We start from the raw sequence: 27,523 nt of genomic DNA, 5'->3' as shown, positions 1-27,523 counted from the left end.
CAGGCTTTTTTTTCCAAAGCTCTTCTTCTAAGAGTTATATGTGTTTATTTTATTATAATGAATTTAATTTATCTATGTTGGTTTTGGCACTTTCATGAGATACTTTTTGATAATTAGAGATTATCTTTGCTGAGAAAATACGTAGGGGTTGCCCTCATTTTGGTTTAAGTTTCAGTGTCTTCCTAGAGCCATCCTTGGTCTTACCCAAACTGTTGGATGACATTGCCTTTTTGGTGATTCCCAACCCATTAGCTGCAGAGCTCTTTGGGAATCCAGCTAACCTATGGGGTCCTAGATATTCCAAAACAACCTGTATTATGTGTAGGCTGACTAATATCTGTGACATAAACATATATACCTAATGTTTTACAAATGCACATACCTACTGCTATAAAAAGAAAATATGAGGGGCGCCTGGGTGGCTCAGTTGGTTGAGCATCGGACTTCAGCCCAGGTCATGATCCCACGCTTCATGGGTTTGAGCCCCACATCGGGCTCTGTGCTGACAGCTCGAAGCCTGGCCACTGCTTCAGATTCTGTGTCTCCCTCTCTCTCTGCCCCTTCCCTACTCTGTTTCTCTGTCTCCCCAAAATAAACAAGTATTAAAAAAATTTAAAGAAAAGAAAATATGAATTTATGTGACAGAATTATGAAACCAATAGGTTTGTGTCGTTATTTGTGTTCAGTAAATAGTGAAAGACAATGCACTTTCTCCCAGAGGATCTGCACTATCTACTGACTTTGAAACAAGTTTCTTTTTACTTTCAAAAACGCTTTGCATTTTAGTTCTACATTTTGGTTCATTAGCTAGATCTGCTTTAATGTCATCAGATGCTTTGCTGTCTTTCAGCAGTCACCCTGCAATTGTGTCTTTTTACTAAACCATTTTCTTTATAATGTGTCTTAAATTATACCCTTTGTTCTTAAAATGCAGATTTTTCTCTTTGTTAATACTTTTTAGATCATTTCTAATAAAAATTTAATGAAAAGTGGGGTATGCATTAAAGAATCGCTGAAGTAGCTTTACATCTAGAATTGTTCACGATCAAGCAATGGACATACAAAGATTAAAACCTGTCGTAAGGATAATCTATAGACAGTTTAAGTAAAACAAAGAAAATAGGAGTCATTTGGTATTGTGGTGACTGTGATTTACCTAACACCCAACAGTTTTATGAGAACCAGTTTGGAGGGGAGATTTAGTGTATGACTGAGGTAATCTATCACAAAAGACCACATTGAAACTAGGGCAGAGAGGACTCATCTCTGCTCTAGAAGCTTATCAAGGTTATGATCAAGTACCTAAAGCTGACCTTCACAATAGTTATGGCAATATGACACAAGCAAAATGTGAAGTTAAGATTAGAACCAAAGCAGGATTAGTACAATAAAGTGTAAACAACAAGTAAAACTTTATTGGCATAGAATATCACACAATAACACAGAATATCTATGAAATCTGGAATATACAGATAGATATGGCCTCTGAGTGGTGCCTGCGTGACTCAGTTGGTTAAGCATCCAACTCTTGGTTTCAGCTCAGGTCATGGTCTCACAGTTTGTGAGTTCAAGCCCTGCATCCAGCTCTGTGTTGACAGTCCAGAGCCTGCTTGGGATTCTCTCTCTCTCCCTCTCTCCCTGTCCCTCCCCTGCTCATTCTCTCTCTCTCTCTCTCAAAATGGATAAATAAAACCTAAAAAACAAAACAAAAACAAAAGAAGTTTAAAAAAGATATGGCCTCTGAGATTCACTGTTAGTTTGACCTTAAGCACTAACCTTAGTTTTCTTAGGTGAGGGCTATAATATGTACCTTACAGGCTTGTTATAAGGATTAAATTTGAGAGGGGAAGGAGTGAAAAAACTTATATTTAATTTAGCCAGCTGGACTCAGTTTAGATGATCCCAAATTTGTTGGCAGCATCCAAAGCATCATAGTCAGAAGCAAGTCGAACATATGCCTCTTCTTTCCTTCAGGGCTGATCAGGGATGCTCAGGCTCCATGTCAGTGTCATAGAGCTTCTTCACAGCCTGTTTAATCTGGTGCGTGCCTGTTGGCCTTGACATACACAATGAACACAAGTGTTTTTTGTCTTCTATTTTCTTCATGGCTGATTTTGCAATCAGGGGGAACTTGATGATGGCATAGTGGTCGAGCTTATTTCTCCTCTGGGTGCTCTTTTAAGGATATCTGGGCTGCCTTTGGACACATAGTGTCGGGCCACGAGAAGGGAGGTGACATGCAGGTCTTCTTCTTATTTTATTTTATTTTATTTGTATTTTTTGTGGTTCTGGACACCTTTCGGTACCATCTTCTTGCTTTGGCTTTGGGGTTAACTCTGGGAGGGGCAGGGGCTTCCTTCTTCACTTTTGGTGCCATCTTCACAAAACATGAGGATTCAATTTTTTTTTTTAATTATGTGTAAAAAGCCTACCCCAAAGCAGACTTTCAGTAAATAATGTTGCATAAAAATGACTGTTGAGCAAATCCTAGGTAAATAAATGCTAGTCCCTTCTTGTCTCCTAGCCAGACCTCTATCAGGATGCTGGTAAATGTGTCGTTAACTCCCCTGGTTAGTCTTCCTTCACGGTGGGCCTTCTCACTTTCCCCAATCAAATAATGAGTTTATTGCTGGGTTTTTCCCTCTGGCTTAATGTTTGACACTACATTCAAAATGATGGCTAGTCTCATTCATATTTCTTCCCATCCTCCTCTAACTCTGCTTTTCCTGTGTCCAAGGTAGTATGACGTGATCTTAAAAGTTCACCCATTAGCCTAAACTGTTATGATTTATTAACTCAATGTATTGGGTGCCAGTTTTATTATCTTTTTCTGTATGTTTGAAATATTTTAGAACTTTACAACACATTTCACAGAGTAAGGACAATAAAAGAAGAAGAAATAGATCTACCCATCCATCAGTTCTTCCACTCTCCATCTAATAAAGATATACGTAATGTGCCAGGCACTGTATGAGGTACTTGGCATGAAGTTACATTTTTGCCCTCAATGGGTTAATGGTCTGAAGGAAACATGAGACAAAATGATAGATCATTACAAGGTATTCTGATATCAAAGGTGAACTTAGGGTATGATGAGAGATGAGAAGAAATCCCCGCCCCCCCACCCATCCTCTGAGGGGTCCTGTAGAAAGAAAAGGCTTTCTTGAAGCTATAACATCTGAGCTGATTCTTTAGAGTGTGGCTCGATTATGCAAGTGAATAGAGGAGAGAAGCATTCTTAGTAGGGGAAAGGGCATGTACTAAACTCAGAATTCTAAGGAAATAAGATATCTTGGTGTAATGACAGAAGTTCAGTATCTTAGAGGTTTTAATTAGAGGAAAAGAGCAAATGAGGATGCTGCTCAGAGAAGAAGGGGCAAATTTATAATAATGATACCTAATTATATCTAATAAAATAGTGATTTCCTAGCTCTTAACACTGAAAAGTCCTAGAAGAACGCTGTAGTGATGAACACCATAAGCACCCAGTTTGTGGTTTTTAATAGTAACATTTAACATTTATTGAGGAGTTAATATATGTCAGAACTTGTATTAAGTGCTTAACATGTATCATTTCATTTAAAACTCAAAAAAGATCTATGTGATAGGGCTGAGTCCACTGAGGCCACAGTAAGTGAAATTATGGAACAAATTGTAAGTAGATGCCTATTTCCCCCCTTTTTTCTTTCCATGGGTCTAAGACTAAAAACTGGCAGAACTTGAATAAAAATTCAGTGACTCCAGAGCATTAAATCACAGTGGAGGCCTGTGACTTATACAGCTTTGCATCTCTCAAGTATCTAGTATAGGTTCTTGGACATGGTAGACACTGAATACTTACTGATTAATGAATGAGTCTAAACTTACACTGTAGAGAGTTGATGGCTTCATATTTTTCCCTTCAACTCTATACATGCGTCCACATAAACACAATGATAATAATCATTACACAACGTGCCATCATGTAAGGTGGCTGATGTCTACTAATTAGCTGAATATTGGGGCGGAGATGCTTCAACTTTTTTACTGAAGTATAGTTGAAAAGATGCACCTGTTTTTACCACTTTTACTTCCAAAAGAAACACAAATACATAAACCAATAAGGAATTGAATACATAAAATTCGGGAAATCTTCATAATAGTTATAACAAATATGCAGGTTGTTTATGGAAATTGTTAGAGTACCAAACCATAATTGTGAAATTGATAAAGTACAAGAATCGAGTATTTACCCCACCTTTCTTATATAGAATATAATTCAGAGTAACCAAATAATTGATGATGAAAAGTTATTTTTTTACAAAAATATTTTAAATGCAAATAGAATTACAAAATTCATGAGGTGCCTGGATAGTTCAGTCAGTTAACCATTCAACAGCTCAGGTCATGATCTCATGTTCATAGATTAGAGCCTTGTATCAGGCTCTCTGCTGCCAATGCAGAGCCCACTGAAGATTTTCTGTCTCCCTTTCTCTCTGCCTCTCTCTCATTCTCTCATCTCTCTCTCAAAAATAAATAAACATTTAAAAAAAAGAATTACAAAATTCACTATTCTTGTAATCTTCAATAAAATAATGGATATAGGAAATTATTATGAATGAATGATATATCTGTGAGGTAAAAGTTTGTCAGAGAACTATATTACAGACATGACAGTCTGACCTTTCCTCTAACCATTGTTCAATGTAAAAAACTAATAGCAAAGAGCAGATGTGTTCCTCTGATGTCTTTGAAAAAGTAGTGCATGACAACATGCATGAAGAAATTCTTAACAAAAACAATAAAAAATTGATCCTGAATCTAATCAAACCTCTAAATCTAATTCCCTACTTATAGAAAATGCAAGGGATTATTATTGAAAATCCATGAAGTGATAGAAAACACAGAATAAAGAAACATATTAGACGATACTGAGAAGGAAAATTGGTCATCCCTTAAAAGTGGAAAATACTAGTGAACAAAAATCCAGTTTCTTCCATAAATAAATTGCATTTTTTAAAAGATGAGAAAAATAGATTTTTAACAACAAGAAATATGTTAACCAAAAGCAATTTATAGACCTTGTTTGGATCTTCAAAAAAAATATGTTTAAGATAATTAAAATAAATTGAGCATAGACTTGAAATCAGAGGATGTTAAGCAACTATTGTTCTCTCTTTTTGTCTGAGATGTTAGACTGATATTGTAGTTATATATTTAGGTCCTTAATTGTTAACAATGTATACTGAGACATTACAGAGAAGACATGCTATTCAAGACTTGTTTTTAAAATACTAAAGATTTTTTTTCTTTTTATGTTCGTGAGACAGAAGAAATAATGCCTACAGAAATATGATGGTGGTGGTTGAAGTGTGATGATGAGTACATGCTAATTAATTATATTATTTGTTTCTAGTTTGAGTATATTTAACTATTTACAGAGTAGAATTTATTTCTAAATGGTAGGTATTCAAATTGGAATCAATAAATGGTAGCTACTATTAAAATTGAGAGAAGGAGGGCTAAAAAATGAAGCTGGAGAAGAAAGTTCAAACTATCATCAACTGAATGAGCAAAGACAAACCATCAGAGTGAGGGAAAAGATCAAGGTCAATACCATGACTGGTCAAAACCAATGAGTGGGTGAATGATCAATGTAAACACCAGAGACCAGAGAAGAATTATTTGTGGCTAGACTCTAACATAAACTCTCAAATTCAGCATGTCTAGAATTGAACCCACATTCAATTTCCATAAACATTTTATCCTCAGTCTTTCTTCATTTTAGTTAATGACACAAGCTAGAAACCTAGAAGTCAACCCCAAATCCCTTTACTCTGGACGCCTCACTCCTCTTGAATTCATCACCTGTATATCTCTCAAATCCATTCACTTCTGTCCATCTCAGGGATCATCACTCTGGTCCAAGCCTCATAATTTCTTGCCCGAGTTATTCTCTACTAAGGATCTCTAGCAGTTATTTCTAGATTAACTCTTGCTCCCATCCCCATGTCTGTTGTCCTCTCATCAGCTTGAGTGAAATGTTTTCAATTCACATATGATTACATCACAACTCTCCTTCAAACCTGTCAAGGACTGAGATCTCATTCATATGTATACCTCCATACTTCTATCACATCTCCAGTCTTTGGGGTTGTAGCCACTTTAACCGTCTTTCGGATCCTTGAACATGCTATGCTCCTTCCACTTTGGAGCCTTTGCACATGATATTCCCTCTGCCTGAAATGCACTCACATCCACTCTTGTCCTTTTCACCAGACTTCTTCTAATCTTCAGATGTCACTTGAAATGTAACTTCTTCCAGAATACCTTCCTTAACTATGCCTCATGAAACTAGATAGGTCTCCCTGCCATCTTCCCTAGAAGCTCTTTTTTTTTTTTTTACAGCAGCTTAAAAAGTCATTTGACCAGGAAAAAAAAAATTAAAATACACATAGTTATAAATGTTATTTAAAATTATTAAGATTAAAATATTATTTTAATAGACTACATGCTTCATGAGGATAGAAACCTCTCTGTTTTGTTTACCACAGCATCCCCATCTCTCAACATATGCCTGATAATTGATAATAAATACTTGCAGGGTATTTACTGAGCTCTAATTCTGGTTAATAGAGTATTGCATTAGCTCAGGTGTTAACTCATACAATAATCTCCTAGAATAGGAGATTACTCTCAAATTCTGTCATTCAGGGAAGAACAAGTTTAAATGGGGTTTGATATGGAATAATTTTGTATTGACAATAAGACTGTTAAACATATGGATGGGAGAAGATAGTGTTCTATATTTGAGAGTAATAAAGAGATCTGTCAAGTTAAAGAGATCACTTTTCTGAAGAGAAGTTAAGAGGACAAAGTACATTTTTGCCATTCATCTAAGCATGCTTGGAAGGCTATAAAAAACAGACCTGGGAAAATAGACACAGGAATCCAGCAGTGTGATGAAGACTTTATAAGTTATTCACTGGGAAGCCTGATAGGGGGGCAAGTGTAAAGCAAAATTCTTAATTAAATTGAACATTAGAAGTGAATTCTGTCTGCAAGTAGATGGAACAGAATTACAAAAGGCCACATGTGGTTATAAGTAATACAGAACCAAGACTCCCCAGGGACAAGAAGCCCTGTGTTAATCCCTTGGTGGGTCTGAAAGGAGGAGGAAAAAAGATTAAGCCTCCTTGTGGAGATCATGTGATGACTTCCTGATCCCAGCCAGAGGCAACATTTCCATGGAAACTTATCTTCTCTTCTTCTTCACCCACACACTGCTCCTTCCACCTAAAAATGCTGCTTTGAGTCCCAAGAGAGTGGTACAGAGTCACCTTGATGTTTTTCTAAAAAATGAGACTAACTCCAGAAGAAAGGGGAGAAAGCAGAGGCTGCCTATAACATCACGAGGAAAGCGATAGATAGTCTTCCCTGGAACCCCATAGCTCTGAGACCAGACACCGCTGCCTTACTCAGAGCTTTAACTTGTTCTCAGTTGTTCTGTAGGTTTAAGGGGACCACCCAGCTTCAAGCATGGAACAGGATAAGGAAGGAAATCCAGGAACAACTTTGGCTTGCCTACTCTCATCCTATAATTCCTCAGCTCACCTTAGTTTAAACCGCTTAGTTTTTAGGCCCCTTGATGGACTGGTCCCAAGTTTAACTTCCTTTAGTGTGGGGAGCCTTCCTGAGTCCAGTTCTCCAGCTCCTGCCTCTGGAGTCTCCCCCTGCCTGAAGTAGTATCTCCATTCTGTTTGTCTTTCCAACTTACGCCTACCCTTTAAGGTTTTATCCAAGGGGCATTCTTTTAGTAAAAGTGGAATACTATTATCCAAAACTATGCAATCTGTTTCAGTATCCTTGGCTCACAAAGATGTCCCCTCCATTAGAAGTCTGATGTACATATTATCTATATTGCTCATTTAAAAACTGGCATAAGTGGTAGAATTATATTTTTATCCATGTGTTTCAGTTTATCTAGCTGACTATACACAGAAAAAGAATTTATAGGACCAGTAAATATTTATTGACTAAATATATTAATCTTATTCATTCACACCCTAACTTGAGAATTCTTTTATAAGACCATATTGCAGACTAAATATCAAAACAATTTCTGATTTCTAGAACTTATGGGTGAAACAACATGGCTACAGCATTTAAAAAAAAAAAAAAGAGTTTCCTTTGGAATATTAGCTAGTAGAAGTCTCCACAATAAACCAGATCACCCACCTAGCCTATCCTTAGGAATGGTTAGGAAATGAATGCCTAGATCACTAGAAAGTACTCAACTGTATCAGATAATAAGGAAGGTGAATCAGAAAGATTTTTTTTTCTTCAGATACTTTGTATAAAATAAATAAGCTGCAATATAACTGGAGATGAAATAAAATCTCTAGGCTCTGAAAAGAATCTCTTTCTGCAGAGCTGAGTTCTGCAAATGTTGTGGCCTATTTATGGTCCCTGAGAAACTACCTTGGCCCCCATAATCTCTAACCTTTCCTGAACTTTCTTAATGAGAGAAGCTCTATTCCTGATACCACCTCTCATGTTCAAATTCAAATCATCACTAATTTCAGTCAACCAACTAGGTTTACTTAGATCAGGCATGATTATTATTCTATTATTATAACCATATGAGTTAAACTATTAATGGTGAAAAGTGTTTCTCCCTTTAACATAGGCCTGTCCCACTGGTGGGATACGTGCCAACTCCAGGGAAAAGTTAGTCATGTGGTTTTCAGAAGATGAAAGCTTAAGATAAAGACGGAGAGTGTTTGATGCTGGAGGTGGGACTAGTGTTATATAGGTCTTAGCCAAAACATGTGATAGTCACTGTAGGGGTAGCTGGAAAGAGAAGTGTGTGGCTCAATTAACCAGCTCAAACAGATCCGTGAGGACGAGGGTAAGCATGCTCCTGGCTGCTCTGTGCTGCCTGCTGTGGAGTTTCCGGACCTCCGCTGGCCATTTCCCTCGAGCCTGTGCCTCCTCCAAGAGCCTGATGGAGAAGGAATGCTGTCCAGTGTGGACGGGTGACAGCAGTCCCTGCGGCCAGCTCTCAGGCAGGGGTGCCTGTCAGGACATCACGCTGTCCAAAGCTCCACTCGGGCCTCAATACCCCTTCACGGGGATGGATGACCGGGAGGCCTGGCCCTCCGTCTTTTATAATCGGACCTGCCAGTGCTTTGGCAACTTCATGGGATTCAACTGTGGAAATTGCAAGTTTGGCTTTTGGGGACCAAACTGCACAGAGAAGCGACTTTTGGTGAGAAGAAACATCTTTGATTTGAGCGTCCCAGAGAAGAACAAATTTCTTGCCTACCTCACTTTAGCGAAGCATACTATCAGCCCAGACTATGTCATCCCCATAGGCACCTATGGCCAAATGAATAATGGATCTACACCCATGTTTAATGACATCAATGTTTATGACCTCTTCGTCTGGATGCATTACTATGTGTCAAGGGACACACTGCTTGGAGGGTCTGAAATCTGGAAAGACATTGATTTTGCTCATGAAGCCCCAGGTTTCCTGCCTTGGCACAGACTCTTCTTGTTGCTGTGGGAACAAGAAATCCAGAAGCTGACCGGGGATGAGAACTTCACTATTCCATATTGGGATTGGCGAGATGCTAAAAGCTGTGACATTTGCACAGATGAGTACATGGGAGGGCGCAACCCAGCAAACCCGAACTTACTCAGCCCAGCATCCTTCTTCTCCTCTTGGCAGGTAAGACATCCTGGACATACAATATCAGAGCATAAAAAAAACCTCAGCTATTGCTTCTGCAGGCAGGCCTTCATATACGCTCCTCTGCATCTCTCCTGCCAAGAGTAGAAAAGGTCCTCTATTAAAAGTTATCAGCATACCTTGTATTTTTCCTTTACAGCACACTTCACGATTGTAATTACACAGATATTTGTGTGGCTATTTGTCTAATATCCTCCACCAGGTTCCTAAGCTCTAATAAATACATAGTATTTGGCTCATCACTGTATCTCTCAGTACCTAGGTTGGTGCCTCACAAGTGGAAAGGGCTCATTATCTGTTCAGTGAATGGATGAATGTTCAGATGATTAAGCAGGTTAATGATCTAGGTCAATGTTTCTGAAATTTTCTTCACAATAAAATTCATACAGTGTACAAATTACAAATCCCTGGTCTTACCCTTAGACCCATTGATCAGAATCTTCAGGAGAGGGTTCTTGGGAAGGCATCATTGACTAAATGTCTATGGTGATTATTATCATCAGGAAAACTGGGTGAATATTATTTAGATTAAATCTTTTTAAAAAGTATATGAAGACCCTGGGGCCCAAATAGGTATGTAATGAAAATGTTCATTTTCATTTAGCATGTGTGAAGCCCCGTTGCAAGACTTTTTGTGTAGTAACTCAGTTAATACTTTTACTAACCTTTCTCCAGTCTAAGGATTGAAACACTGAGGTATAGAGGTAACTTGTACAAGATTGCAGAGCCAAGAAATAGCAGAGATAGGTCAGGCTGGGCTGCCTGATTACCTATAGTATTCCCAAGGACGTGACTGCTATGATGTCTTTAACTGAAGGATCTGGCTTATTCCACCTCATTTCATTTTTTTTTTTTCGTTAGGCTGCAGAAGAAATTTGCTTTTTTTCCTAAATATATTCAAACTTTAGAGGTACAAGGTAAGGAATTAAAATTTTGAAATTTAATTTCTATTTCTCCCGTTCTAAAATTTTCACTCTGGATTAGGGGCAAAATGTGACCCAAAAAATATGCTTTTAATAATTTAAAACCATAAGGTGAAAGGAATGCTTTTCTGTCTTTATTCCAAACATTTCTAATATAGAATTTTGACTAGCAGTGCTTTATGGCATTAAGCCCAATGTTTAAATGAGATGGGAAGAATCTGGCATCCACATCTTGCACTCTACAGACTTGATATATGAATGGCTTCCTCCCCTTCCCACTAAGTTCACACACCTTCCAAATGTAGTCTATTGAAGCTCATTGAACATTGGTCATGGTGTAATATCTGGTATGACTAATGCCAAGTATTTACCAAGAGTAATGAGTGTTTTTTTCAGAAAAGGCTGGAAAAAGATGAGCCTGAAAAAAACCTATTTCAATAAGCCTTTGGATCTCCTACCTTAATCTATAAAATGCAAACCTCTCATCTAACACTCTCATCCTGTTACTGCTTAAAATACTACTAAGTTAGGATAGGGATTTTCAGTCATTTATAATGCTTTCCTTACCTGTACAGTTTCACTTGACCCAGAAAGGCTGGTGTCTTATCTAAATTACCAAAAATGTGACAACATCCACACCGAAGCTTAATAGATAGATACTAATTGATATTTTATTATAGGAGATATATGCTACTTGGTATTACTAGCAATATATTTGCTTTTTTTTTTCCTAATCATTTATTATTGAGCAGAAAGTCCTTACCCTCCCCTTTTTTCTTTATAATTGTGGCCAATTTTATTTCTAAATAAAACTTTTTGGGTCTAGTGGGTAAACACTGGACTGAAATTATTACATTAGGTTCAATATTATTCTATAAACTGCTGTGTAGTAGTTGGTGTTAAAAACAAAATTTGGAAATAGAGTGAACAAAGACCATTGAAGAAAAACAATCAAATGATAGTTTAAATTAAAAAGGAAGGGTCTAAATTAAAAATTAAGAGTCTGACTCTTGATTTCATCTCCGGTCATGATCTCATGGTTCATGAGATGGAGTCCCGCACCAGGCTCTGTACTGACAGTGTGGAGCCTGCTTGGGATTCTGTCTCTCTCCCCTTCTTACTCTGCCCCTCCCCAACTCGTGCTCCCTTCCTCTCAAAATAAACATTAAAAAAAAAGAATGTGTCTGTTTCTAGAAAAAAAAAAAAGGAAATGCAAGAACATTTGTATCTGCCTACTGCTGAGTAGTGTCACTGTGTGAGGTGACAGTCACCATTTCCATTTTTTCTCATAGTCTCTCTGGTTACCATCCTTTAAAAATGAAGATCAGTTGTTTATATCAATTTAATGCAGTTCTTAGTATCTAAATCACTTAGGGAGCTTAAATAAATTTCATGGATCCACCCACCTAATTTCTGCTGGAAAATCCTCTTCAAGTAGTCTACTGTGAAGTTGAAGCATCTGTATTTTTAAAACTTTCTCTCATTTGTTTTTTATTTATTTTATTATTATTATTATTATTATTATTATTATTATTAATTTTATTTAACACTTTATTTTAGTTTTTGAAAGACAGACACAGAGCATGAGCAGGGAAGGGGCAGAGAGAGAGGGAGGCATGGAATATGAAGCAGGCTCTGGGCTCTGAGATGTCAGCACAGAGCCCAATGCAGGGCTGTAATCCAAGAACCGTGCGATAATGACCTGAGCTGAAGTCAGACACTCAACTGACTGAGCCACTCAGGCAGCCCTTATTTTTAATTTTAGAAAGAGAGATCTGGGAAGAGGGGCAGAGGGAGAGAGAGAGAGAGAGAGAGAGAGAGAGAGAGAGAGAATCTTAAGTGTACTCCACGCCCAGTGTGGAGCCCAATAGGGGGCTTGATCTCACGATTCTCAGATCATGATGTGAGCCAAAATCAAGAGTTAGACTCAAGCAACTGAGCCACCCTGGTGCCCCTAAAACCATCTCTTGTGATTCTAATATGCAACCATCATTGAGAATCACTGACTTAATTAATCTTGAAATTGTTTTGGTATCTATTTCACTTTACAAACAGGTTTTGTAATAAACACATCACTAGTTTAAATGTTTTTGCTGGAATTGTACACTCAAATCAAGAAGTACTACTTTGTTTGGAGAATCAAATAGCTTCCAGATTCAGTGAATTCATGGAGACCTTCAAAATTAAATAGACTGATGGCCCCTTTCATGCAAAGCCTCCATTTTCCCTCAATTTCAGATATATTTTACAATATAAAAATAGAGGCTTTAGAAATTCATAGCATTTATTAACTGTGAGCTAAGAGACACTCAGTGGTGTGTACCATAGTGTCCTTACTTTATAAAGGAGGACAGAGAGATGCCCAAAAAGGTATGATTTATACAAGGTCACACAGGTGAGGATTGAAACCTGGTGACTCTGACTCCAATGCTATTTCTCCTGTTAATAAGGAGCCATTTAGGCTAGAAGAAATCAATTAAACCAATAATTTATGGATATAAAATTTGACTTGTAGTTACTTGTTCTTCCTTAAAATTGAGTTGCACAGACAAATGGGGCAGCTATTCTGTAGTCCTTTTCATTTATGCTATGATAGAAATATTCCATTACATTTTTACTGATCCACATCCCTTACTCAGGTAGAATTTACCCTCACTCCTTTGTGCTACATTACACTTGGTACAGATTTCTATTATAGTATCTATAACTTTTCAGTACATGGAATGGTTTTCAAACCTGTCTTTGTCTACCATACTGTCTGCGGCTCCAAAGGTAGAGACCATTTCTAATTTACTTTTGTATCCACAGAGCCCAGAACCATGATATATACATAAAACGGACTTTAAAAATGTATGTTGAACAAAATTAAAAGTCATAGAAATGTTAGCTCTAAAAATAACATGGATTAAAAATTAAACTCTGCATGCCTGGATTTCTAGAACCTTAGACCATACTTCTTTATAGCACTGGATCATCAAGGTCAAGGACACAACAATGCAAAATAAGCAGTGATTCACTCAAAGTGTAGAATAAAACATTTTATGTAGTTCTTTCTGGGCTTCTGTATGTATGTTTATATGCATTCATGAAAAAAAAAAAAGAAGAAGAAAGATCATACAATAGAGGAGATCAAGCAAGTTACAGAGTATTATTTAAGTGAGATTGAGTTTCCCATTACATAAAATAATATATTAATTATTGTTATTATTTTTAGAAAATTATTTTTCTTATATTCAGAATTTATGTCTTTTGTGTATATGTATTTTTTTCATTTATTTCTTTAATGACAAGAGCTTTTAATGTAAAAGCATGTTTGTCATCAGCTAAAACAGTCCAATATATTTGGGGATAGGGGGGTTCCTTAATAACATTAAAGTATAAATGCCTGTGCTCAGCACAATTAGATCCAATGTTAGGCAAGCAGCAGATAGACCAGCCATAAAAAACGAAAGGTAGATCAGGAATAACTGTCATGATGTATCAAAATACAGAGAAAAACCAAATATTTCCTAGACGATAAATGCGAGTGAAATGTGGCCAGGGAATTCACTCATCAGGTGAAAAGCACATCACATGGAAGGAAACAGTGGGAAGAAAAAAAAAATAAGTCACATTTCAGCAGAGAGTCATGGGTTTTAGGTAACCATGGCAACAGCTCAGTGAAATAACAGCTTCTCTTTTTTCTTTATGGAAAAGATTCTGTGGAATGTCATATGGTTTACTTTCTCCCCCCCCCACCCCCATAAACCTCTAATGCCCTAATAGAATCTTTGCTGCTGAAAGCTTTTAATAACTGATAGTTTATTGCTATTTATTTAAGTTTAAGAGAACACTAGATTCACCTCCATGAATCTGTTTGTTCTGTTTGTTCTTTCTGTCTCTCTTTTTTCATTTGACTTGGGACACTTGATTTTTCCCCCATCATATGCTACCAATCACCTGTGTTGAAATAGAAAAAGAACAAGTTCCTCATCAGAGGATCTCTGCCACTTATCAGACTCTGCCTCTGCCACTTACTAGATGATGTTGCACAAGTTATTTAGAGTCTTTGACCATTGGCTTTTCTCAACAGAAAGCAAAATAGGGTTTTGTTACTTTTGTATCTCAGCTACAAGATCATGGAAAAGTTACTTAATTATTCTAGGACCTTTTTTTCTTTAAAATTAGAATAATACATCTTGGGGCGCCTGGGTGGCTCAGTCAGTTAAGCATCGGACTTCGACTCAGGTCATGATCTCACAGTTCATGAGCTCAAGCCCTGCTTTGGGTGAGCCCCGCTTCTCTTTCTCTGCCCCTTGTGGGATTCTCTGTCTCCCTCTCTCTCTCTCTCTTCCCTTTTGTCACTTGTGACCTCTCTCTCTCAAAAAAAAAAAAAAAAGAAGAATATATCGTAAAGCATTATGGTAGAGGGATTCAGTGGAATCTGTTCATGTAAAATGACTGGTTCAGTATCTGACGTATTCTTTGAGTTCCACGTGTGGTAATTATTATTATATATTTATATGATATATCCATGTTAGTTATTACAACAATGAATATTCAGTAAGTGTTATAGAACCACAGTTAAAAACAATTTGGGGCCTACCCAACGGTCTTGTGTTCAATAATAATATAAGAGCTGTCATTAAACACTCTGTACCTGAAACTATATACTTAGTGCTTTGCATATGTTAAATTATTTGATCCTTCCTAAAAAGTTGTAATAATCTCCATGTGCAGATGAAAAACCATAATACTCAGAGAGCTTAAGTAATTTGCACAAGGTCATGTAGCTAATAATAGTCAATATTGGAAAGCATGTCTGACTATAATCTCCATGATCCTAACCATTGTGCTAACAGTTTCTCCTCCCTGCCTCTCCTCCTGTATCAAATATAAAGATGATAATTTGGGATTAAGTTTTTCAAATTATTTCTGGAACCAGGGTAGATTTCCTCATTACTAATACATCCAGTCATCTGAGCACTTAGTCACTTGACAGTTGGCATTTCAGCAAAAATAGTTCCATTCAAACCTCTCTAATTTAAACGAGTCAGCTGTAGGAGTCCTTGAGGCAGTAGGATCTTTTGAAAATATCCTGAGATGGTTTATTATTCAAACATGGATGTATATGATTTTGTTTATGTACCTGCCGTGATGTCTAATCAACATTATAAAGGAATGCAATATATTATAATCAATGCAAAAGTTAAGTTAGCTTTAGTCAACCACTCCTAAACCACTTACAGGCAGTAATAAATGTAGTGGATATATAAATTTGGAATCAGGACTGTGGATTAATGTTCTAGCTCTGGCTCTAAATATCATAAGACCTTAGACAAGTTACCCAACAGATCTATTTCTCAATTATGCGTGGATAAAAGGATTGAGGAATGTTGTAAAGTGTGAGGAAAACCAGAAGCTGACATTTTCTGGGTAAAAAAACCTGCTGCTTCCTATTATTATTTTATTCCATTATTAATATAATATATATGAATTATACATTAATATGTTATATATTTTTATTTCCTGTTACATTTAGTATGATTTCATGTTACAGTTGAGAAAATTAGCAAGTCTAAATAACATGCTCATTGACACATTGCTAGTAAGCAGCAGAGCCAGAACTGAAGCCCCTACCTACCTAACTTTGGAGTCCAATTATTTTCCAACATATAACGCTTCAATTCATAAGTGATGTCTTAGTAACCAAAAATTAAAAGCTTCTTGAAGTGTCTCTATTTAACACAGTAGCAGCCATTCCTAGGAGGCATGGCTCCTTCAGTTCTAGCTCATGGTAGTTTAATTTGCCTTTACGTTTCTATAGATTGCAAGCTCACTGGAGCAGGAGACTGACTGTCTTGATTATTTTTAACTGTGGTGCAAACAAGTGACCAGGAAGGCTTTTCACTTCTAAAATATTGCCTGCATCAGGCTCCGCAGGGCTCAGTCTCACAAACCATGAGACTACAGGCCTAAGCCAAAATCGAGAGTTGGTCACCCAGCTGTCTGAGCCACCCAGGTGCCCCATAAGACAGGATTTTAGATGCTACTTTTGTACTCTCCCACACTTAGACTCAGCTTCCTCATCATTAAAGTAGGGATAAAATCATATAAATCTATGAAGTACATGTGTGAAGTTTTAAAAATGTACACAGAGATGCCTTCCTCACGGTGTGGAACATAATAGGGCCAAATACACACTTAATAAAAATGATATATTTAAAAAAATATCTTCTAGGGCAGAGGTCAGTATCAACAGAACGAGGGTAAAAGGGTGTTTAACATGTGTGTAGTTGAAGATTCATTGGTTCATCCATTGATTTGTTTATTCATCCATCAAATTTATTGAGCCTCTATTCTAGGTTGTGTGATTAATAATGATAAAGACAACAATAATAAAGTTGTCCTCGTGGAGATCACATTTTCTAAAGGAGATGATATTGTTTACTAAGGGAGTGTAAAGTAAATGGAGTCTAAATTTGGCAAATAATCTTACCTACTCAGTGGGCACAGGCATCCTGTGGAAGGATGTGCTTGTTATGAACCATCAGTGATGGCAGGGTGGTTTCTCCTTCATGTTTGTTTTGGATTAGGATTGATATCTTGCCATTTAGTTCATTGCTCTCACCAAATCTAAGGCATCAATGATTTTAAGATGAATAATTTATATGGTATTGAGACAAAAAAATAAATGCCTATTAAATTATGATGTGATATTTTTAATCATTTAGAATTTTTATTTTACATTTATACTGAAAGAGCACCTTTTAACTTATTTAGTGAATTATTTTTTATCATAGCTTATTTTTCTGCCTAGATATAAATGAAACTATACACAAAATAATTCAATGAAGGATTCATAAAAATTATTCATATTTAGAGTCAGATTCTTTTATTTTATTTTTTTACATTTATTTATTTTTGATAGAGACAGAGCACAAGTGAGGGAGGGACAGAGAGAGAGGGAGACACAGAATTAGAAGCAGGCTCCAGGCTCTGAGCTGTCAGCACAAAGACCGACGTGGGGCTCAAACTCACAATCACAAACCATGAGATCATGACCTGAGCCGAAGTCAGACACTTAACCAACTGAGCCACCCAGGAGCCCCAAGAGTCAGATTCTTTTGAATTCTTTTGAAGTCAGGGTTGACAGTGTCTTTCTTCTTTTTTTTTTATTTTTGAAGTTTTATTTATGTTGAGAGAGAGAGAGAGAAAGCATGAGCAGGGGAGGGACAGAGAGAGGGAGAGAAAGAGAGAGAGCGAGAGAGAGAGAATCCCAAGCAAGCTCTGCACTGTCAATGCAGAACCCTATCTGGGGCTCAAACTCACTAACCATGAGATGATGACCTGAGCCAAAATCAGGAATTGGACGCTTAACTGACTGAGCCACCCAGGTGCCTCATGTCTGTTTTTTTCTGTAATATTGCCTCAGCCTTGAGGATGAGGTCAGACACCAGACCCATGGCAAGGAGTGAGTGTGCTTAGGCATGAACAAAGTCACAGCATGGAGAAGCCCAAGTAATGCCCAGAGAAGGGTAGCCAATCTGACTTTGGCAGTCAGATCACACAATTTGTAAGCAAATTGAAGAGCAATTCCCATATTCAAGCTATATTCTAGAGGTAGAATTGAAATAATTGGTTAATAATCTCAATGTGAAAGACATAAGAGAATAAAATACAAATGAAAACTCACCAGTTACTCTCCAGGTTAAAAATTATGATTCACGGGCTTCTGGTTTGAGCAGCAGGATGGTTGGTGTGATAAGAAACGTAGAGAGAGGAACAGATTTTTGGATTTTAAATGTTCCATTTGAGATATGTGTGAGATAACACTGAAATAAAAAGTCCAAGATGGATAAACAAAGTTCAGAGTTCAGAGTAGTGGTTTTGAAGCAGAGATAAGAAGTAGGGAGTTCTTATCATGTATCTGCCATGTAAGCCATGAAACTTGTTAGAGCCAAAAGAGAAGACGTATAAACATAGAAAACAAGTTATGGCACAGATGTGACTCAGTACCAGGGCTAGCTTCATGGGCACACAACTGGCAAAGCCACACAATGGATGATTAACAGATGTTTGTCAAAATAATTTTCTCATCAAATAAATATTTGACAAAATTATATGCAGTAGTTATTAGTATCCCATTTTACAGATGAGACATAGGAAATTTGACTCATTTTCTTAATTAGATGCAAGACTAGAAGTCTGTTCTAGATTTTAACTTTCACTGCTTACACAGCCCTGCAACCCTCAGATGGGCTGCTTCCTTCAACAGTTTAATTTTTTTAATGTTTATTTATTTTTGAGAGAGAGACACACACACAGTGTGGGCAGTGGAGGGACAGAGAGAGAGGGAGACACAGAATCTAAAGCAGGGTCCAGACTCTGAGATGTCAGCACAGAGCCCTATGAGGGGCTCGAAGCCACAAACTGTGAGATCATGACCTGAGCTGAAGTCAGACGCTTAACTGACTGAGCCACCCAGATGCCTGTCAACAGTTTACTTAAAAATATGAACCTCTTGATGATAATCTCTAGCCACAACTCCTTTAACATAAAGGTTTTTGTGTAGATCATCTGTACCCGATTGGAGGAGTACAATAGCCATCAGGCTTTATGTGATGGAACTCCAGAGGGACCATTACTGCGCAATCCCGGAAACCACGACAAAGCCAGGACCCCGAGGCTCCCCTCCTCTGCTGATGTGGAATTTTGCCTAAGTCTGACACAATATGAGTCGGATTCCATGGATAAAGCTGCCAATTTCAGCTTTAGGAATACACTGGAAGGTAACTCCCTTTTATCACTCATTTAAAATTTCTTCTGTTTTTCTGAATCATGTTTAGAATCTCTTATCCAAAACCCTGGTCCCAGATATGTTTAAGAAGGCAGAATTTTCTTTTTTTTTTTTTTTCAACATTTATTTATTTTTGGGACAGAGAGAGACAGAGCATGAACGGGGGAGGGGCAGAGAGAGAGGGAGACACAGAATCGGAAACAGGCTCCAGGCTCTGAGCCATCAGCCCAGAGCCTGACGCGGGGCTCTAACTCACGGACCGCGAGATCGTGACCTGGCTGAAGTCGGACGCTTAACCGACTGCGCCACCCAGGCGCCCCAAGAAGGCAGAATTTTCTGAATAAGGAAATTGGCATATTGCCTATGTGGCCAATAATCCTCACAGAGTCTGAGCAACACACCATAATCCAACACATATAACTCTTCAGCGAGATGTAAGAATACACCCACCATGGCAATAAAGAAAGATGGTTGGCAGCCTCAGGGTGACTAAGGTCAAGTTTCTTCACTAACAGAGTATTGGTGCTAAACGAAACATTGTCAGACCATTTTGTATTTTGGAATTATAGATAAAAGACTGTGGATCTATCATATTTTGCAAGTCTTAGTATTTTATCTACTTTAAAATACTTTAGGAATGAGGCTCGTTGAGGCAAGTCCATTCTCTTACCTCTAATAAGGATAAAACCTATATGTCAGGTTAAGTCGCCATCCCATTACCCCTTAAAATTTTTGTACTTTGTCAGAGATTCCTTCTCAGAGGCTCTTCTAGGTGCTTCTCCTACAAGGTTCTCAGTCTTGCTTGCTCTTTCCTTCAGCACTTTTTCATTCCTCTCTGCTCAATGCTGTCCCAGTCATGAAACCCACTTTTTTCACTTCAATATGCATTATGGAAACAAACTATAAAAAACAAACAAAAACCAACTAACCAGCCAGGAACATTCACTTAAGTCATAGATTTAATAGGAGTTTTGGGAAGACAGGTGGCCAACTTGTAGCAATGTTGACAACTCAACATTAAACAGTCCACCTCTTAAAAAACTCTTTGGCACACTACCATGTAAATAAATCTTTCTCTCCTTTCTTTACTTTTAACTTTTTTAAGTTATTTTTTTGAGAGAGAGAGAGAGAAAGAGAGAGAAGGAGAATAAGTGGGGGAGGGGCACAGAGAGAGAAACGGAGAGGGAGAATCTTAAGCAGGCACCATACTCAGTGTGAAGCCTAACATAGGGTTCGATCTCACAATCCTGAGATCATGAGCTGAGCTGAAATCGAGTCAGGTGCTTAACCTACTAAGCCACCCAGGCGTCCCTTGTCTTAACCTTTTTGTCTTATTTTCTTGTCATTGTAATTGTTGTTTTATCCAACTTCTGTTGCTCAACTATACAGAATAATTTTACTGTGTCTTTCATATCCTTGTTTCCTTCTAATCCACAACCTCAGGGCCTTGCTCTCCCCAAGAAGCAATTTAAACAAGAAGTATATCACCCTAAAGAGGAATTCTGCTTCTAGCCATTAAAATAAAAATTATGTTTATCTTCCAAAAGTAATATTAATGATTAACATTTTCCTTCTAATCACTATTTTCAAGGCACCATGTCAAACATTTTGTATAGCACTATCTCACTTCTTACAACCATCCTCTGAGGAAGATAGCACCATTATTTCTAGTTTAAAGAGAGGAAACAGGACTAGAGATTTTATATGACTTGGCTATAACCACTCATTCATTAAGTGACAGAGCTAAACCTGTTCTGAAAATTGTCAAGTGCCAAGATCCCAGAGTCCTTTCCATTGTATTCTGATGACCCAGAGTGGATTGAGAGTTTCTTGAGGGTGAGCCATAAACATATCAAGCTGTACCTTCAATAATATAAGAAGGCAGTGCATGGTTCCAAGGTGTCTAAGAGACTATATGCTGAGACAAAGGGGTACACACAAGGGACAAAGTTTCACACACAAGTTGGCGTCACCATTTGGGAGGATTGGGTGCCCCATTGGACTTTGCCAGAGGTTAACAACAGGACTACAAATTTTTTTTTTCTTTTTTCTTTTTTAAATTTACATCCAAGTTAGTTAGCATATAGTGCAACAATAATTTCAGGCATAGATTCCTTAATGCCCCTTACCCATTTAGCTCATCCCCCCACAGCCCTTCCAGTAACCCTCTGTTTATTTTCCATATTGAAGAGTCTCTTATGTTTCATCTCCCTCCCTGCTTTTATATTATTTTTGCTTCCCTTCCCTTATATTCATCGTTCTGTATCTTACAGTCCTCATATGAGTGAAGTCATCTATTTGTCTTTCTCTGACTGACTGATTTTGCTTAGCATAATACCCTCTAATTCCATCCACATTGTTGTAAATGGCAAGATTTCATTCTTTTTGATTGCCGAGTTATACTCCATTGTATATATATTACCACATCTTCTTTAACCACTCATCCATCAATGGACATTTGGACTCTTTCCATACTTTGGCTATTGTTGATAGTGTTGCTATAAACACTGGGGTGCTTGTGCCCCTTCGAAACAGCAACCTGTATCCCTTGGATAAATACTTAGTAGTGCAACTGCTGGATCGCAGAGTAGTTCTATTTTTAATTTTTTGAGGAAACTCCATACTGTTTTCCAGAGTGGCTGAACCAGTTTCCATTCCCATCAAGCAGTGCAAAAGAGATCCTCTTTCTCCGCATCCTTGACAATATCTGTTGTTACCGGAGTTGTTAATGTTAGCCATTCTGACAGGTGTGAGGTGGTATCTCATTGTGGTTTTGATTTGTATTTCCCTGATGATGAAAGGCAACCGATGGAATGGGAGAAGATATTTGCAAATGACATATCAGATAAAGGGTTAGTATCCAAAATCTATAAAGAATTTATCAAACTCAACACCCAAAAAACAATCTACTGAAGAAATGGGCAAAAGACATGAATAGACACTTCTCCAAAGAAGACATCCAGATGGCCAACCAACCCATGAAAAAATGCTCAACATCGCTTATCATCAGGGAAATACAAATCAAAACTACAAATTCTGTCTTAATGACACTGCATAGTCAGGCTGCATCCTTAAGGGAACAGAGGTACTTTATACATTTTTCAGGCAGATTTCCTAGCAGTGAGAAAGCATGGAACTTTGTCACTAAGGAACATGGGCTGGTCCCAGAAATAAGGTAGGGGAGTGAAACTTTTCTGGGTCTCAAGTCTGAAAAAGAAAGTGGCTTGAGCTGTGTCAATTCAGATAGTGGCTTCTAAATGAGTTTCTAATGCACAGAGGTAAGTGCAGAACATCAGGTTTACACAAAGAATTTGCTGCTATTAATAAATTATGGTTGTGAATTATTTTATTTTTTGCAGTATTTTATTCTCTTTCACATCTAGTCTAGTATGCTTTCTTGAGGAGGAGAAAAAAAGCATATCATAGCACGTTATCTGGCGCATAATAGGTGTTTGATAAGTTGATAACTGAGTACAAAAATAAAACCTAAGGCACTTCAGATTGCATAACCTACCACTTAGTTATTTATCCACATTGTATGTTGCCAACATACCAGTGGGAAAATCTTAGAAAATGTTGATCTGAGCTATCAGCAAAGATGTTCCCTGATCAAGGGCACATTTTTTTTTACTCTTTTCTTTAAACTTTTATTCAGAAATAATTTTAAGCCTACAGAAAAATTACAGCAATAAAACAGTACAAAAGACACACATATACTTATATGCACTTACTGTTTACATTATATCTTGTTTTCTTTCTCTCTCTCCCAATCTCAACCACTTGAAGGTGAGTTGTATAAATTAGAACACTTTACCCCTGGATTTTTCAGTGTATTTTTCCATAGAGTAGGAATATTCTCTTACATAGCCACAGACCAGTTATTAACTTTAGTAAATTCTATATTTATATAATGCTTCATTCTAATCTAATGTTTCCAATTTTTTTTCAATAGGCCTAATAATATCCTTTACAGAAATTTTTTTTCTCTGTAACAAGATCCAGTGTAGGGGCAGTTAACATTTAGGTTGTCATGTCTCCTTAGCCTTCACTTTGAAATATTTTCTACAGATTTTTTTAATACGATTGACATTTGGGGGGAATGCAGTCCCTTCCTCAATTTTTAAATAAAATTTCCTTGTTTTGAGTTTGTCTTATATTTCCTCATGATTGGATACAGGAAATACATTATTATCCAGAATTCTACAAAGGTGACTTTGCATCTTTCTAAGAGGGTGTCACATCTGGAGGCACAGGGCAACCATCTGTCTCACAATGGTGATATTAATTTGATCATCTGCTCCAGGTGTGGTCCAATTTCTCCACTCTATAATTACTAATTTTTCTCTTTCAATATAATAAATTGACTACATGGGGACATTTTTAATATAATGCAAATATTCTGCTTTCTCCTGAAGTTACCCTCCATTGATGGTTACAAAATGATGACTTTCCAACTTCAGCACTCCCTTTACATTTATTAGTCAGCACTTAGGATTCTACTGTTAGCAAGAGCCCCCCTTTTTTCCTCACTTCTTCCCTTCCTTCTTTCCTTCCTCCTTCCTTTTCTTTCCTATCTATCAACTGTATACTGATATCAATATATCTATGGTATGAAGTAAAGACTTTCAATTTGTTTTCAATAATACATAATTAATTAAGGTGCATAATTATCTCTATGCTCAAATGGTCCCAGATTTCACCCATGGGCACGCCTTAAGCTGGCTCTTATGCCTCTGTTTCACATCCCCACTATTGTTTTTGGCATTTTCTTTCTTTCTGGTATAGAAATGTATTCTAGAATCATCTTGTACCATACTCCCTCAGGCTTAGAATCAGTCATATTTCTTTAGAAACAATGGTTACTTTCAGTGGGCAAGGATATAAGAAACAGATCTGGGAATAAGTTTTGCTCACTGGACACATTTTGAAACCAGGATAGGGAAGGATGTGGGATGTCTGGGCTTTCAAGGAGTGCTCAAGTGAGTATGAGGAGAGCAGGACTGGAGCTCAAGTGAGTATGGCTGTGAGGAGAACAGGACTGGAGAAGCAGGAGCAAAGACAACTACTGCATTCTGCTCTGTCAGTAAACACGGGTGGATGGAATTGTTGGTTTTTACTGAACCCCATGGTTATTGCTGCCCTTTGATTATTATTAGCTTTTTGAGATGTGTGTAATTTCCATCCCATTGAACAAATTCTTGCAGCCAGTCCTGGGATGGAGGAACTGTTGTGTTTTCAACTACTGAAGTAGTTTATGTTACCTCAGCTTTCTTCCTAGATATAAGTGGTGAAATAAATATTGAAAATGAACCACTTGTGAATTGTGTAAAAGAGATTCATGTTCCTAGAAAAAGCAAAGACAAATAAGACTGCATTATAAAAGGCAGTCTTCAGATTTAGCTAAAAAGTTCGTCCCCATGCTATATGGACTATTAGATTCAAAGAAGGATCTTCTCATGTCCAAATATCTGCCCATCGTGTCTTGTACTTCAAGGTTCATAATACTGCTAATGCAAAACTGGCAGTGGTATGTGTGTTGGGGGCTAAAGGAGAACCAACAGTTTAGCAAAGTGGTTAAAAGCAATCAAACTGACTGGAATTTGATTCAAACCCCACCACTTCCTAGACATACTATTTTGAATAAGTTATTTTACTTCTGGGCTTTAGTTTTATCATCTTTAAAATGTAGTTATGAATAATAATGTATGGGGTTTGTGTAAGGATAATGATAAAATACATGTAAGGAACTTATGATATTTCTTCAAAAAATGGCAGCCATAATTAATTATGTTAAACTTGGATTAGTTGTTGACAACTCAGTTATCACTGATTAGTTTTTCTGACAATCAGCTTAGAAACTAAATATAGACTGACTCCTGAGAAAATAGGTCATGATGAGCTAGATGTAGTAGAAAAATAAACAGGGAGAAAGTGGGAAAATATTGTTGATATAGACCCAGAGATAGCATTTCTTGAGATAAATAGCTTTTCAGGGGATTCCCAAAAACAAGGGGACAAGGGAAAGGACAGCTCCTGTTACCCAAAAGAGAGGAAGGCGTAAGAACAAGAAACAATTCTAACTTAAAGTTGTGTTCACAACCCTAAGCACAACTTAGGATCATGGAAATGTACAGATGAAAGACAACTCTCTGTGTATTCACTCCAACATCCCATACTGTGCTGAGATGCCACTATGACAATATCCTTATGTGGCTATTCAAAGACAAGGACTAACCTACCACATGTGGGAGAAAAAAAGTTCCAGGTTGATGGAAAAAACCTAGTTTTATTCCATTTAAAGAGCCCTCTATGATCCTGGTACTATAGTAAATTATGAACATACAAAGACATGCAAAGATGACAATTACATAGTTTCTGACCTCAAGGAGCTTACTATCTAATGAGGAAACGCCATATGAATACATGGGGAAAACACAATATGATAGTATGCAGTGAGGTAGGAACCAGAGATAAATGAGAAATATTTCCTTAGAAGACAAAAAAAACCCTAGATCTTGAAATATCAATAATTATTCACCAAGAAGAGAAGAGAAAAGGCATTTCCAGCAGAGGGAACAACATGTGCAGTGGAACAGAGGTGTGAAAGTGTGAAATTAGCTACCAAAAAAAATAAGAAGTTGTATATGGCTAAAATATTAACTTTGAAATGGGAAATAAGAAGTATAAAGGGTTTAGAATACATCATGTATATCTTTGTTTCTCAATCTTCTCTGGAGGAAAAAACTTATACACCTCTAAAAATATGCCCACAGATCCCTAGGGAAATTAAGAAACTAAAGTTTGTTCCAAGTAAATGTCTCTTATAGCTTCCCTGTAAAAGAGATATATTTGAAAACCCAAAGTTTAAAACTCATGATATAATGTTCCTATCTTTAAGAATACATCTAACATACCTTGTTTTGTGAAACATTGCTATAGACAATGTGGTCAGGAGAGGCCAGCAGGAAGTTAACATGATCTTCTCTATATGTCAGCAAGGTATGAAGCCAGCAGCCTTAGCAGAATGCTGTTGGGGGTATGATGGATGGTGATGGCTTGTTTTCAGGTATGGAGACTGAGATGGAGATGAGTTGGTTAGAGGAGAGCAACTTTTTTATACTCTAGAGTACAGAGTATCAGGAGCTCTTGGTAACCAAATGTGAGACAGACAGGTGCACAACACATTGAGGATGGTTCTAAAACATCTCCCACTGATTTCTCATAATTAGTCCTTGTTTTGGCTTCTCAATCTATAGACCATTAAAAAATATAGTTTATCTTCTTATGATGGCTCTTCTAAAATAAATGCTATTATGATTATCCAGAACATTCCTTTCCAGCAGCCTTTCAACCCTTTCTATTTTTTTGTGACTGCCAGACACATCCCTGGGAAGTATATCACCTCTTCATTTGCTGGGACTTCAGCAGTTCAAGAAAGTAAAAAATAAGCTCTGGGCTTTAATAAAAGAAAATGGAAGTTTTGAAATTTTGAATGATGTTTTATAACTGCATATTTGAAGAGAAAGACCAGCAGCCAGTCACACTGAAGTCTCAGAGAATGACCTAGTTTTCAGTCTCTGCTTGAGAAATGGACTTTATTAGGACATCCGGAAATGATTACACAGACTCAACAACTAAATCCCATTGAGACTAACTGTGTAAATCTTAATGCCAAAGAGATCATTTCAGTGGAGTGGGACATTCTAGTGATAGGAAGGCTCCAGGCCTCTCGGGCACATCTTTACCCATTCTGGGGGATCAGAAAGCTGAAGAGCTTGGTATAGATTGGTGCTCACTGACTTCGAACAGAGGTGAAAGGTTTTAAGGAACTAAGACCAAGAAAACTTTTCCAAGCCTGGATTATTTAATTCCCCAGAATTACCACCTTGGCAACCTTGTTGGTATTCTGATTAGGCAATATTCCTGATCATAATAATACCATTAAAAAATCTCTGTGTGCCAGACAATCTCATTTCTCACATGTTAGATGATTTAATCCTCACAACAGCCCTCTGATGTTTATTATTCACTGATTAAAGCATTATTTTAAGTAGTTATTCCAGTGAGTTTAGGAATCAATGTGTC

The 27,523-nt window shown here is 37.3% G+C and overlaps 1 protein-coding gene across 2 annotated transcripts in view; it reads left to right on the top strand.

The window, feature by feature from the left end:
• Nucleotides 1-8,896: 8,896 nt before the first annotated feature.
• Nucleotides 8,897-27,523, top strand: part of TYR (tyrosinase) — a 111,922-nt gene continuing 93,295 nt past the window's right edge. The window contains exons 1-3 of one of the 2 annotated variants that reach the window (XM_047823717.1): nucleotides 8,897-9,715; nucleotides 12,777-12,778; nucleotides 19,327-19,430. In XM_047823717.1, coding sequence (XP_047679673.1) covers nucleotides 8,897-9,715; nucleotides 12,777-12,778; nucleotides 19,327-19,430 — 925 coding nt within the window. Of the gene's footprint in view, nucleotides 9,716-12,776; nucleotides 12,779-19,213; nucleotides 19,431-27,523 lie in introns of both variants that reach the window. The other variant, XM_047823716.1, reaches the window with a different exon arrangement.

The sequence above is a fragment of the Prionailurus viverrinus genome, chromosome D1, assembly GCF_022837055.1.
Source record: "Prionailurus viverrinus isolate Anna chromosome D1, UM_Priviv_1.0, whole genome shotgun sequence".
Taxonomy (NCBI): Eukaryota; Metazoa; Chordata; class Mammalia; order Carnivora; family Felidae; genus Prionailurus; species Prionailurus viverrinus.
Note: the sequence above shows the minus strand (reverse complement) of the source record. Positions and strands in the feature narration are given on the sequence as shown.